This window comes from Macaca mulatta, chromosome 8 (assembly GCF_049350105.2).
Source record: "Macaca mulatta isolate MMU2019108-1 chromosome 8, T2T-MMU8v2.0, whole genome shotgun sequence".
Taxonomy (NCBI): Eukaryota; Metazoa; Chordata; class Mammalia; order Primates; family Cercopithecidae; genus Macaca; species Macaca mulatta.
This window is the reverse complement of record NC_133413.1, coordinates 32,519,209-32,531,163: the sequence shown is the minus strand read 5'-3', so window position 1 is coordinate 32,531,163 and position 11,955 is coordinate 32,519,209. Positions and strand designations below refer to the sequence as shown.

Below are 11,955 nucleotides of genomic sequence, written 5' to 3'. Positions count from 1 at the left end.
TTCTTACTGCGTTAGAAAAGAACATTGCAGCCGGGCGCGGTGGCTCACGCCTGTAATCCCAGCACTTTGGGAAGCTGAGGTGGGTGGGTCACCTGAAGTCGAGTTTGTGACCATCCTGGCCAACGTGGTGAAACCCCGTCTCTACGAAAAATACAAAAATTAGCCGGACATGGTGGCTCACACCTGTAGTAATAGCTGCTCGGGAGGCTGAGGTACCAGAATCGCCTGAACTCAGGAGGTGGAGGTTGCAGTGAGATCACGCCACTGTACTCCAGCCTGGGCAATAGAGTGAGACTCAGTGTCAAATAAAAAAAAGAAAAAAGAATATTGCTTTGACATAATCTTAGTGTGTCAGAGGGGACGTCACGGGTGATTTTTATTTGTTTATGAGACGGTCTCACTCTGTCACACAGGCTGGAGTTCAGTGGCACAAGCATAGCTCACTGCAGCCTGGGACCCCTGGACTCAAGCGATCATCCCACCTCATCCTCCCAAGTAGCTGGGACTACAAACACATGCCACCATGACTGGTTAATTTTTTGTTCTTTTTTTTTCCAAGAGATGGGGTCTTACTATATTGTCCAAGCTGATCTTGAACTCCTGGTCTCAAGTGATCCTCTAGCCTTGGCCTCCCAAAGTGTTGGGATTACAGGCATGAGCCACGGCACCTGAAAATATGTGTTTTTTTCTTGTAGGAATTTAGAAAATTGCCCTACCAGCTCTGCCCTAAACCCTCAACAAGTAGCTGACTTTTTGTTTCCTTAACCTTAGGATCCATCTTAGTTGATAAAGGGGTAAATGATTGTCTATTTTAGTCTCTCAGATCACAATATTTTATTTTTTTTAAAGATGAGGGTCTTACCATGTCCCCCGGGCTGGCCTCAAACTCCTGGGCTCAAGCAATCCTCCCACCTCAGCCTCCAGAGTAGCTGGGAGTACAAGTGTGCACCACCACACCCAACTATTACAGAACTTTTGCATTTAAAAAGTCAATTATTTTTTTTCAATATTTTATAAAAATTTTCAGACCAACAGTTGAAAATATTTTTACTCACATTTTATTCTCCTTATTTGATAACATACCTATCAATCCTTCCATCCTTTCATCAGTCTTAGTTTTTGATGCATTTCAAAGTTGCAAACATTAGCAGACTTTCCCTGAAATACTTCAACATGTATATCGTTAACTATGTCACAAGTATATACGTAGAAGAGGCTAAAGATCACCTCTCCCCATCTTAGGTCTTAGTTGGGACTCGTATAATAAAAGACGGATTAACAAGAAGAAAACAAGTTTATTAACGCATACTGTGTGCATTAGACAGGAGAAATCTCAATGAAAAGTAACTGAAAGCAATGGCTTAGAATTCTGTCTTATGAGAGTTTAACAAAGAGCAGTGAATTTGGGGGGAAATGACAGGGCAAAGGAAGGTGGTTTTAGGCTTCAGAAGGTGGGAGGCTGTGGGAAGGTAAGCACAGTATATGCAAGGAAACTAATGGGTAAGTTTTGTTTGTAGATTCTTCTGGTGCCACTTTGGGCTGGTAACAGTCTTAAGCTGCCTCCAGTAAAGGAGAATGTATGTCCTGTCTTTAGGCAGAAAAGTGAGAGGATAGGGAGAGCTTTTTCTCTGTTTTCTGCTGCTTTATTTATTTATTTTTAGTTTTTTTTTTTTTTTTTTTGAGATGGAGTCTCGCTCTGTGGCCAGACTGGAGTGCAGTGGCACCATCTCGGCTCACCACAGCCTCTGCCTCTCGGGTTCAAGAGATTCTCCTGCCTCAGCCTCCTGAGTAGCTGGGACTATAGGCACGTGCCACCACGCCCAGCTAATTTTTGTATTTTTAGTAGAGACACGGTTTCACCATGTTGGCCAGGATGGTCTCGATCTATTGACCTCATGATCTGCCCGCCTCAGCCTCCCAAAGTGCTGGGATTACAGGCATGAGCCACCGCACTGGCCTGTTTTCTGCTCCTTAATTGCCTTTGGCCAAAAAATAATTTTTAGGTCAAAGAGGCATATTTTGGGGTGGCACCTTCTGGTTTCCTTCATATACTTCATATGATCTACATACTTCATCATGCATATCATTAACTACAATGAAATGGACACATCATGAGCATACCATTCCTTGAGTTCCAATGTATGCATGCCTAGTGCAACCTAAATCCCAAGCAAAGTACAAAGCATTGACTGACCGTGGTGGCTCGTGCCTGTAATCCCAGCACTTTGGGAGGCTGAGGTGCCCAGGAATTTGAGACCAGCCTGGACAACATGTGAGACCCCATCTCTACCCCCAAAAAATAATAATAATTTTTAATTAGCTGGGTGTGGTGGCATGCACCTGTGGTCACAGCTACTCCAGAGGCTGAGGCAGGAGGATCACTTGAGCCCAGGAGGTGGAGGCTACAGTAAGCCGTGTTTGTGACACTGCACTCCAGCCTGGGCGACAGAGAGACCCTGTCTCAAAACAAAAAACAAAAAACAAAAAACAAAGCATTGCACAGACAGCAAGCGTTGCTCTGATTTTTTTCCACCGTAGGTTAATTTTGCCTCTTCTAGGACTTTTGTAAATTATACAAAATGTACTCTTTGGATAAGGCTTTGTTCACACTGCATACTTTTCAACATTTTATGAGATAATTATAGATTCACATGCTGTTATAAGAGGTCATGGAGGTTGCATAAATCCTTTACCATTTCCCCCGATGTTAAAATTGTGCATAAGGACAGTATAATATCATAAATAGGAAATATATATTGACACAATCCCGTGGCTTCATTCAGATTTTACCAGTTACAGATACTCATTTGTGTGTGTGATTTAGTTCTATGCAATACTATCACCTGTGTCAATTCCTCTGAGCACTACAATCAAGATATAGAGTAGTTCCATCACAGGAATTCCTCATGCTACCCTTCCACAGCCACCTCACTTTCTACCCTCACCACCATCAACCCCCATGAAACCACTCATCTGGTCTCCATTTCCTTTTTTCCCCTCCATCTTAATTGAGGTGTAACTGACAGATAAAATCCATCTCTTCAATTTTGTCATTTCAAGAATATTATATAAATGAATCATACAGCAGCAACAACAACAAAAAGCCTTTTTTGAGACGGAGTTTCACTCTTGTTGCCCAGGCTGGAGTGTAATGGCACAATCTCAGCTCACTGTAACCCCTGCCTCCTGGGTTCAAGTGATTCTCCTGCCTCAGCCTCCCGAGTAGCTGGGATTACAGGTGCCCACCACCATGCCTGGCTAATTTTTTGTATTTTTAGTAGATACAGGGTTTCACCATGTTGGTCAAGCTGGTCTCAAACTCCTGACCTCAGGTGATCCACCCACCTGAGCCTCCCAAAGTGCTGGGATTACAGGTGTGAGCCACCATGCCTGGCTTTTTCTTTTTTTTTTTTCTTTTAACAGAGTCTTGGTTGCTCTGTTGCTCAGGCTGGTCTCAAACTCCTGGGCTCAAGCAATCCTGCGTCAGCCTCCTGAGTAGCTGGCACTACAGGAATGTGTCATTGCACCTAGCTCTTATTGACTTTTTGATGAGTAGAACTTTTTAATTTTGATGACAATTTATCTAAGTTTTTTTTTTTTTTTTTTGACGGAGTCTCGCTCTGTCACCCAGGCTGGAGTGCAGTGGTGCGATCTCGGCTCACTGCAAGCTCCACCTCCTGGGTTCACGCCATTCTCCTGCTTTAGCCTCCGAGTAGCTGGGACTACAGGCGCCCGCCATCACGCCCGGCTAGTTTTTTGTATTTTTAGTAGAGACGGGGTTTCACTGTGTGAGCCGGGATGGGATGGTCTCGATCTCCTGACCTCGTGATCCGCCCGCCTCAGCCTCCCAAAGTGCTGGGGTTACAGGCGTGAGCCACCGCGCCCGGCCTAAATTTTCTTTTATGATTATTGCTTTCTGTGTCCTAAGAAACTTTTGCTTATCTTGAAGTCAAGAGATTCTCCTATTTTTTTTTTTTCTTTTTTTTAAAAATAGACATAGGGTTTCACCATGTTGCTCAGGCTGGTCTTGAACTCCTGAGCTTAAGCAATCTGCCCTCCTTGGCATCCCAAAGTGCTGAGATTACAGGTGTGAGCCACCGTGCTGGGCCTCCTATGTTTTCTTCTAAAAGCTTTGTATTTTAACTTTTACATTTAGGTTTATGAAATTATTCTTTTAGTAGTCTCTTTGTCCCCCCTAAAAATATAAGATGGCTGTGTGTGTGTGTGTGTGTGTGTGTGTGTGTGTGTGTGTGTGTGTGTGTGTGTTTTGGTTGTTGTTTTAACAGGGTCTAATAGCATTACCCAAGCTGCAGTGCAGTTGTACAATCACGGCTCACTGTAGCCTCCACCTCCCAGACCCACATGATCCTCCCATATCGGCCACCTGAGTAACTGGGACCACAGGTGTGCACTACCATACCTAACTTTTTTGTTCGTTTGAGACAGGGTCTTGCTCTGTTGCTCAGGCTGGAGTGCAGTGGTGAGATCATGGCTCACTGCAGCCTTGACCTTCTGGGCTCACATAGACTTGATTCATCCAATGAACAATAAATATGATACACCTACCATGCCCCAGGTGCTGTTACAGATGCTGGAGATATAGCCACAAATGAGACAGACAAGATTCTTGCACACCATGGAGTCTGTACACTAGTGTGTGATGACTAGTTTTAGATGTCAGCTGGGAGGGTGTTTTAGGATGAAATTAACATTTAAATCGCTGAACTCTGAGTAAGCAGATTGCCCTCCATTATGTGTGTGCGCCTCATCCAGTCAGCTAAATGCCTAAATAGAAAAGACCAGCCTCCCCGAATAAGAGTGATTTCCTAACAGACTGCCTTTGGACTGGAACTGCACCATCATGCCAAAAAGCAGAAGGTAACACAAGCAGGAGAAAAAAAATCAATCAATAGAAAAAGACCCAGAAATGACAGAGCTGATGGAATCCACAGACACAACTTTAAATATGTCAACAAGGAAAAATGGTTATGTCAGACTGGTGAAATTATGATTTTTTCTTATTTTTCTAAATATATGAAAATTAAACAAAAAGAACATTAATCCCTTATATGGATATCTATTTTTTGATGGACATTTATTCCCAAGAACAGATAAATGAAGGAAATGATAAAACACCACATTTAAGACATTGATTACCTCTTGGGGGAGAGAGACAGGGAGAAGGATGCAACTGGGATAACTATGTAGAACTAGACAGTGTGGTAGTACTACATTTCTTAAGCTAAGAGGTGTGGATGTGCCATTGTATTATTCTTTATACAGGTACTTTGTTATCTTAAATATTGCAAAATACAATTTAAAAATAAACAGAGGGTCGGGTGCAGTGGCTCATGCCTGTAATCCCAACACTTTGAGAGGCCAAGGCGAGTGGATCACCTGAGGTCAGGAGGTCGAGACTAGCCTGGCCAACACGATAAAACCCTGTCTCTACTAAAAATACAAAAATTATCTGGGCATGGTGGCGGGTGCCTGATATCCCAGCTACTCAGGAGGCTGAGGCAGGAGAATCGCTTGAGCCCAGGAGGCGAGGTTGAAGTGAGCTGAGATTGTGCCATTGCACTCCAGCCTGGGAGACAAGAGTGAAACAGTCTCAAAAAAATAAAATAAAATAAAAATAAACAGTTACAGAAAAAATACCACATATTTATATTCAGAATAGGAATAGTAGTGTTATTTCCAAAACTTTTTATGATCTCCCCCATGATCTTTCAAGATATGTTACTGAAACAATCAGATCTAAAAGAGATCTTCAGTGCACGTGTCATTTCCCTTTAGATGTTATCTTCTGAGGTTGTATCCAGTTTTCTCAACAAGGCAGACTTGCTATGTCCCTCTGAAAATTTCTTTCCCTTTACTGTATAACTTGCTTTTTGTTAATTCCATATTTAGTTATTGTTCTCTGCCTCTTCAGTGTTTATCTTTCATTTCAATATTAAACACTGATATTGGGTAACTGAGTAATATTCAATTATTCCTTTCCTCATGTTATTTTTATCCTTCTAAGTGACTGCAATTATTTTCATACATGGAACATGAAAAATTTTATTGAGCAACCTGTATTTGCAAAGTTATTTCTGTACCACTATTTCCTGCATAGATTTCTCAAATTGTTTATAGAAGTACCATCACCACCTTTCTGGTGACACAATATCTCTTGACCTATAACCTCAACACAGAGTTGTAATATGAATTAGTCACTATTAGTGGGAAAGGATTTTTTTGTTTTGAAACGGAGTCTCACTCTGTCCCCTAGGCTGGGGTGCAGTGGCGTCATCTCAGCTCACTGCAACCTCTGCCTCCCAGGATCAATCGATTCTCCTGCCTCAGCCTCCCGAGTAGCTGGGATTACAGGCACACGCCACTATACCTGGTTAATTTTTGAATTTTTAGTAGAGACGGGGTTTCACTATGTTGGCCAGGCTGGTTTTGAACTCCTGACTTCAAGTCATCCACCCACCTTGGCCTCCCAAAGTGCTGGGATTACAGGCGTGAGCCACCGAGCTCAGCGTTGTTTTTCCTTTTTTCTTTTTCCTTTTCTTTTTTTTTTTTTTTTGAGACGGAGTCTTGCTCTGTCGCCCAGGCTGCAGTGCAGTGGCCGGATCTCAGCTCACTGCAAGCTCCGCCTCCCAGGTTTACGCCATTCTCCTGCCTCAGCCTCCCGAGTAGCTGGGACTACAGGCGCCGGCCACCTCACCCGGCTAGTTTTTTTGTATTTTTAAGTAGAGACGGGGTTTCACCGTGTTAGCCAGGATGGTCTTGATCTTGTGACCTCGTGATCTGCATGATCCGCCCGTCTCGGCCTCCCAAAGTGCTGGGATTACAGGCTTGAGCCACGGCGCCCGGCCTTTTTTTTTTTTTTTTTGAGACAGAGTCTCACTCTGTTGCCCAGGCTGGAGTGCAGTGGTGCCATCTCAGCTCACTGCAACTGTGGCCTCTTGGGTTCAAGTCTCATGTCTCAGCCTCCTGAGTGGATGGCACTACAGGTACCACTCTGGCTAATTTTTGTATTTTTAGCAGAGACCGGGTTTTCCTCTGTTGCCCAAGCTGGTCTTTTATTTTCACCTTAAGACATATTCAGTGATGGTTTCTTTCTAATAATGGTTAATAGGCTTCTGAGTTAGGCCTTCAGGATTTGAATTCCTGCTCTGCCATTCACCAGTTGTTTAATTTTTAAATTTTTTTATCGTTACAGAATTTTTATTTGACTATGCTAGAAAAACATCCACAAGTCACCAACTGTTTAATCTTGTGCAAGTTATTTAACCTCTTTGGACCTCAGTGTCCATATCTATAAAATGGAGACAATAACAGTACTTATTGGGTTGAGGGAGGATAACATATAAAGCTCTTTGCACAGTGCTTAGCTCCATACATATTAATTATGGGCTTATTATTTTGAGAAATATTTCATGGTGTCTTCATAGAAATCACCTACGTTTGTCCAGTGGGGTTTTGAGACAGCGTCTCTGTTGCCCAGGCTGGAATACAGTGGTGTGATCACATTTCACTGCAGCCTCAACCTCCCAGGTTCAAGTGATCTGCTACCTCAGCCTCCTGAGTAGCTGGGACTACAGGTGTGCACCACCACACCCGACTAATTTTTAAATTTTTTGTAGACACCAGGTCTTACTATGTTGCCTACGCTGGTCTCGAACTCCTGGGCTCCAGCGATCCTCCTCCTGTGGCTTCCCTTCCCAAAGTGCTGGGATTACAGGCATGAGCCACTGTGCCTGACATCCTCTAGTGTTTGAAAGAAAAAAAAAATTTTTTAAAGAGACAGTGTCTCATTCTGTCACCCAAGCTGGAGTGCAGTGGTGCAATCATAGCTCACTGTAACCTTGAATTCCTGGGCTCAAGTGATCCTTTCATCTCACCCTCCAGAGTAGCCGGGACTACAGGTGTATGTCACCACACCCAGCTAATTTTTAATTTTTTTGTGGAGATGAGGAACTCCCCTATGTTGCCCAGGTTGGTCTCGAACTCGTGGGCTTAAGGGATCCTCCCGCCTCAGCCTCCCAAAGTGCTGGGATTACAGGTGTGAGTTACTGCACCCAGTCCAAAATGGTGTTTTTTCTGTGTTCCTGTCTCCATTTATTACATGTCAGCCTGTAGGAAGGAAAAACTTTCCCTTCTTCCCTTACATTTTGTAATCAGAAAAAAAATTTTGTAAAAGAATTGGATCCCATTCTAATTGGGGTGTGGTATGTTCCCATTCTCCCTCATTGTGCTGGGCCTTGCTGCCCTGTGACCTGGACCTTCCTTCCTTTGCCTACCGGGCTCAGCCGTGTGCTCGGATGACCTGTGCACAGTCCTTGTGGGCACAGGATTGTGGCCTACCACAAGACAAATTCGAAGCTGCACTTACTACTTTGTTGTGCAGTTGGTAGTTGTAGATATTCCCAAAGGAGACATCAGTCTCTACAGCTTGGGAGGTCAATGTTTTTGTGTCTCCATCTCTATCCTTTTCTCTGTGCTTCATCTGTGAATCACGGAAACCGCTACTCCGAATTAATCCACTATTCCAATGTTTCTCAAATTTAAGAGTCACCTGAAGGCAAGAAACAGTGTTGGTCAAAATGTAGTTCCCAGCTGGGCACATGGACGCCTGTAATCCCAGCTACTCAGGAGGCTGAGGCCAGAGGATCTCTTGAGCCTAGGACAGGAGTTCGAGACCCCTGACTTTAAAAGGAAAATAAGGCCGGGCACGGTGTCTGGCACCTGTAATCCTAGCATTTTGGGAGACCAAGGTGAGAGAATCGCTTGAGGCCAAGAGTTCCATACTAGTCCTGGTAACATAGCGAGCCCCTATCTCTACAAAAAACAACAACAAAAAATTAACCGGGCGCTGTGGCGGACACTTGTAGTCCCAGCTACTGGGAAGGCTGAGGCGGGCAGATCGCTGCTTGAACACGGGTGGTGGAGGCTGCAATAAGCAGAGATCACATCACTGCACCCCAGCCTGGGGGAGAGTGAGACCCAGTCTCAAAGAAAAAACAACAATCAAAAGTGGTCTCTGGAACAAACCTGGAGAAACAACCCCCCGAATAGAGGCAAATTTTTATTCCTGGAGAAGCCAGTGCCACTGGCAACTCCCCAGGGGCCCAGCTCGGGGAAAGCCAGCTGAAACGAGAGAACGAGAGGACGAGAGGACGTTCACCGTCCCCCGCCTCGCTCCACCGGACTTCAGAAAGCTACACGCTGCAGGCGCCGCTCGGGATCCAGGTGCCGGGGTGAGGACGTAGGCGGAGAAACCCCTCAGGCTCCGCCACCGGGGCGGGAAATAGGGAGGCGGCCCCTACTCTGGGCACCCCCCCGGGTCTCGCCTAGCGGCGGGCGCGTGCTTAGTCACCGTGAGGCTGCGCTTGCCGGAGGCCCGCGCCCCCCTTCCCCGGGGACCGCCCCCGGGCCGCCCGCCCCCCTCGGCGCGCCACTTCCGCGTGCATGGCCCTGCTCACCCGAGCCCTGAGCGCCCGCGCGGGGCCGAGCTGGCGGCGGGCGGCGCGCGCGTCCCCAGGCTTCCAGCTGCCTCTGCTTGAGCCCGCGGCCGTCACACGCGCCCTCTCCCGTGCCATGGCCTGCAGGCAGGAGCCGCAGCCGCAGGGCCCGCCGCCCGCCGCTGGTGCCGTGGCCTCCTATGACTACCTGGTGATCGGGGGCGGCTCGGGCGGGCTGGCCAGCGCGCGCAGGGCAGCCGAGTTGGGCGCCAGGGCCGCCGTGGTGGAGAGCCACAAGCTGGGTGGCACTTGCGTGAGTACCGCCGTTTGTTCGGTCAGGGGGCGCCGCTTTGTCTCGGCCTTTCGGAGGACAGCCTGTGCTCGTTCGTATGGCGATTCCGTCTCCCCGAGCTGCGCTTTCCTCTTTTCCACCCCCGCAACTCCCCATTCCGAAGCCGGGACCCCAGAAGGTGGAGAAGAGAGAAGCGTCTAGGGGCTTCTCTGCGGCCCCCAAAGCCGAGCCAGCGTCTGCTTCCGCAGGAATGCGATATTGACCATGGCCGGGGCGGGTTAGATTAACCTTCCTCCATCCTCACTTGTCCAAGTGGGAGAGGATTGGATTCTATGCTTGACCGCGTCAAACACAAAACTGCATCTGGGAACATTGCTGGTGGCCTGTGTGTAGGGACGAGGGTGACGGTGTCGTTGATGGTGGAGGGTACCCTTGAAGAATATAGATCCTGGTTCTCCCGTTTCAAGGGCAGAATGATTTATAGCGGTTGTTGTCAACCTTGGCTGCACATTCGAATCACCTGAGGATGCCTGGATTCCCGACTTAATTGGTCTGAGGTGCAGCCTGGGCTTTGGGATTTTCAGGTGATCTGAATTGCAGCCAAGGCGACCTTGATTAGGTGAGTTCTCAGAGCTTTTGTTTTGTCTTGGTTTCATGTGGATTGCAAAACTAAAAACAGACGGATGTAAATCCTGAGATTTACAAAATTCATAATTTTTGAAAATAAGGGTTTTTGTTCGTGTGTGTTTGTTTTTTGAGACAGGGTCTTGCCCTATCACCTAGGCTAGAGTGCAGTGGCCATCATAGCTCACTGCACCCTCGAACTCTGAGAGTCTGAAACTCAAGAGATCCTCCCGCCTCGGGCCCCTGAGTAGCTGGAACTACAAGGGGCGAACCACCAGACCCAGTTAATTATTATTTTTTGTAGAGATGGGGGTCTCGCTGTGTTGCCCCTGCTGATTTCAAACTCTTGGACTCAAGCTGTCTTCCCGCCTCAGCCTCCCGAAGTGCTAGGATTACAAGCCTGAGCCACTGCACTCATCCTAAAAATAAATGTTGTTTCCAAGTTATTGGTGTGCCCACCCTTTTCTATCACAAGATTTGGGTGTTGACGATTAAAATGCTGTATCCAAGAGGAACCTGGGATTCGGGATAGGTTCTCTAAATTCCTTTGGAGATTAATATTTAAATTATGTCAAAATGGGAACTTAAGGACAGGGATGGGCTTCTATGTTTGTGTATCTCTTATCACCTTAAAATCCCTTGCTCAATAAGCACTTGTGCAATGAATGAAACTAGAAATTGACAGTTAGGAAAAGGCTGACTTCATTGTTAAGTGCCCTTTTTAAAAAATGAACATGGAGATGAAGAGGAAGGAAAAATCCCTATTAATTATCAACTTGCACTTTGACACCATAGTCCAGACTGAAGGTTAGAAGTCTGTCTCTCCAGAAGGCAGATTGTAGGGTCCCACTGAGTGCCCCCTCCCACACCTCGTGAGAGTACTTGATCACTGCTCACTTCGGTTCTGCTTGCCACATTTTTCTCTTCCTCTTTCTCTGCTCATGTTATAATCTGCTTCAGAGGTTCACCCACTTTACCTTCCTGTTACGATTTTTTTTTTTTTTTTTTTTTTTTGAGAGGGAGTCATTCTGTCACCCAGGCTGGAGTACAATGGTGCAATCTGGGCTTGCTGCAACCTCCACCTCCTGGGTTCAAGCAATTCTCCTGTCTCAGCCTCTCGAGTAGCTGGGAATGTAGGTGCACGCCACCATGCCGGGCTAGTTTTTGTACTTTTAATAGAGATGGGGTTTCGCCATGTTGGCCAGGCTGGTCTCAAACTCCTGACCTCGGCTAATCCACCCACGTTGGCCTCCCAAGTGCTTGGATTACAAGTATGAGCCACCACATCTGGCTAATTTTTTATTTTTTAAATTTTATTTATTTATTTTATTTTATTTTTTTGGATGGAGTCTTGCTCTGTCACCCAGGCTGGAGTGCAGTGGTGTAATCTCTGCTCACTGCAAACTCCGCCTCCCAGGTTCAAGCAATTCTCCTGCTTCAGCCTCCCAAGTAGCTGAGATTACAAGTGCCCACCACCACACCCAGCTAATTTTTGTATTTTTAGTAGAGACGGGTTTCACCATGTTGGCCAGGCTGGTCTTGAACTCCTGACCTCGTGATCCACTCACCTTGGCCTCCTGAAGT

At 46.2% G+C, this 11,955-nt stretch overlaps 1 protein-coding gene across 2 annotated transcripts in view; it reads left to right on the top strand.

Annotated features, from left to right (window-relative positions):
* The first annotated feature begins 8,936 nt into the window (after window positions 1–8,936).
* GSR (glutathione-disulfide reductase) overlaps window positions 8,937–11,955 on the top strand; it is a 57,763-nt gene continuing 54,744 nt past the window's right edge. Inside the window, exon 1 of one of the 2 annotated variants that reach the window (XM_077943389.1) lies at window positions 8,937–9,251. Coding sequence is in view for 1 of the 2 variants with exons in the window: in XM_028852536.2 (XP_028708369.2) it covers window positions 9,463–9,768 (306 nt within the window). In the remaining variant the exon portion in view is untranslated. Of the gene's footprint in view, window positions 9,252–9,447; window positions 9,769–11,955 lie in introns of those variants that run through there. The other variant, XM_028852536.2, reaches the window with a different exon arrangement.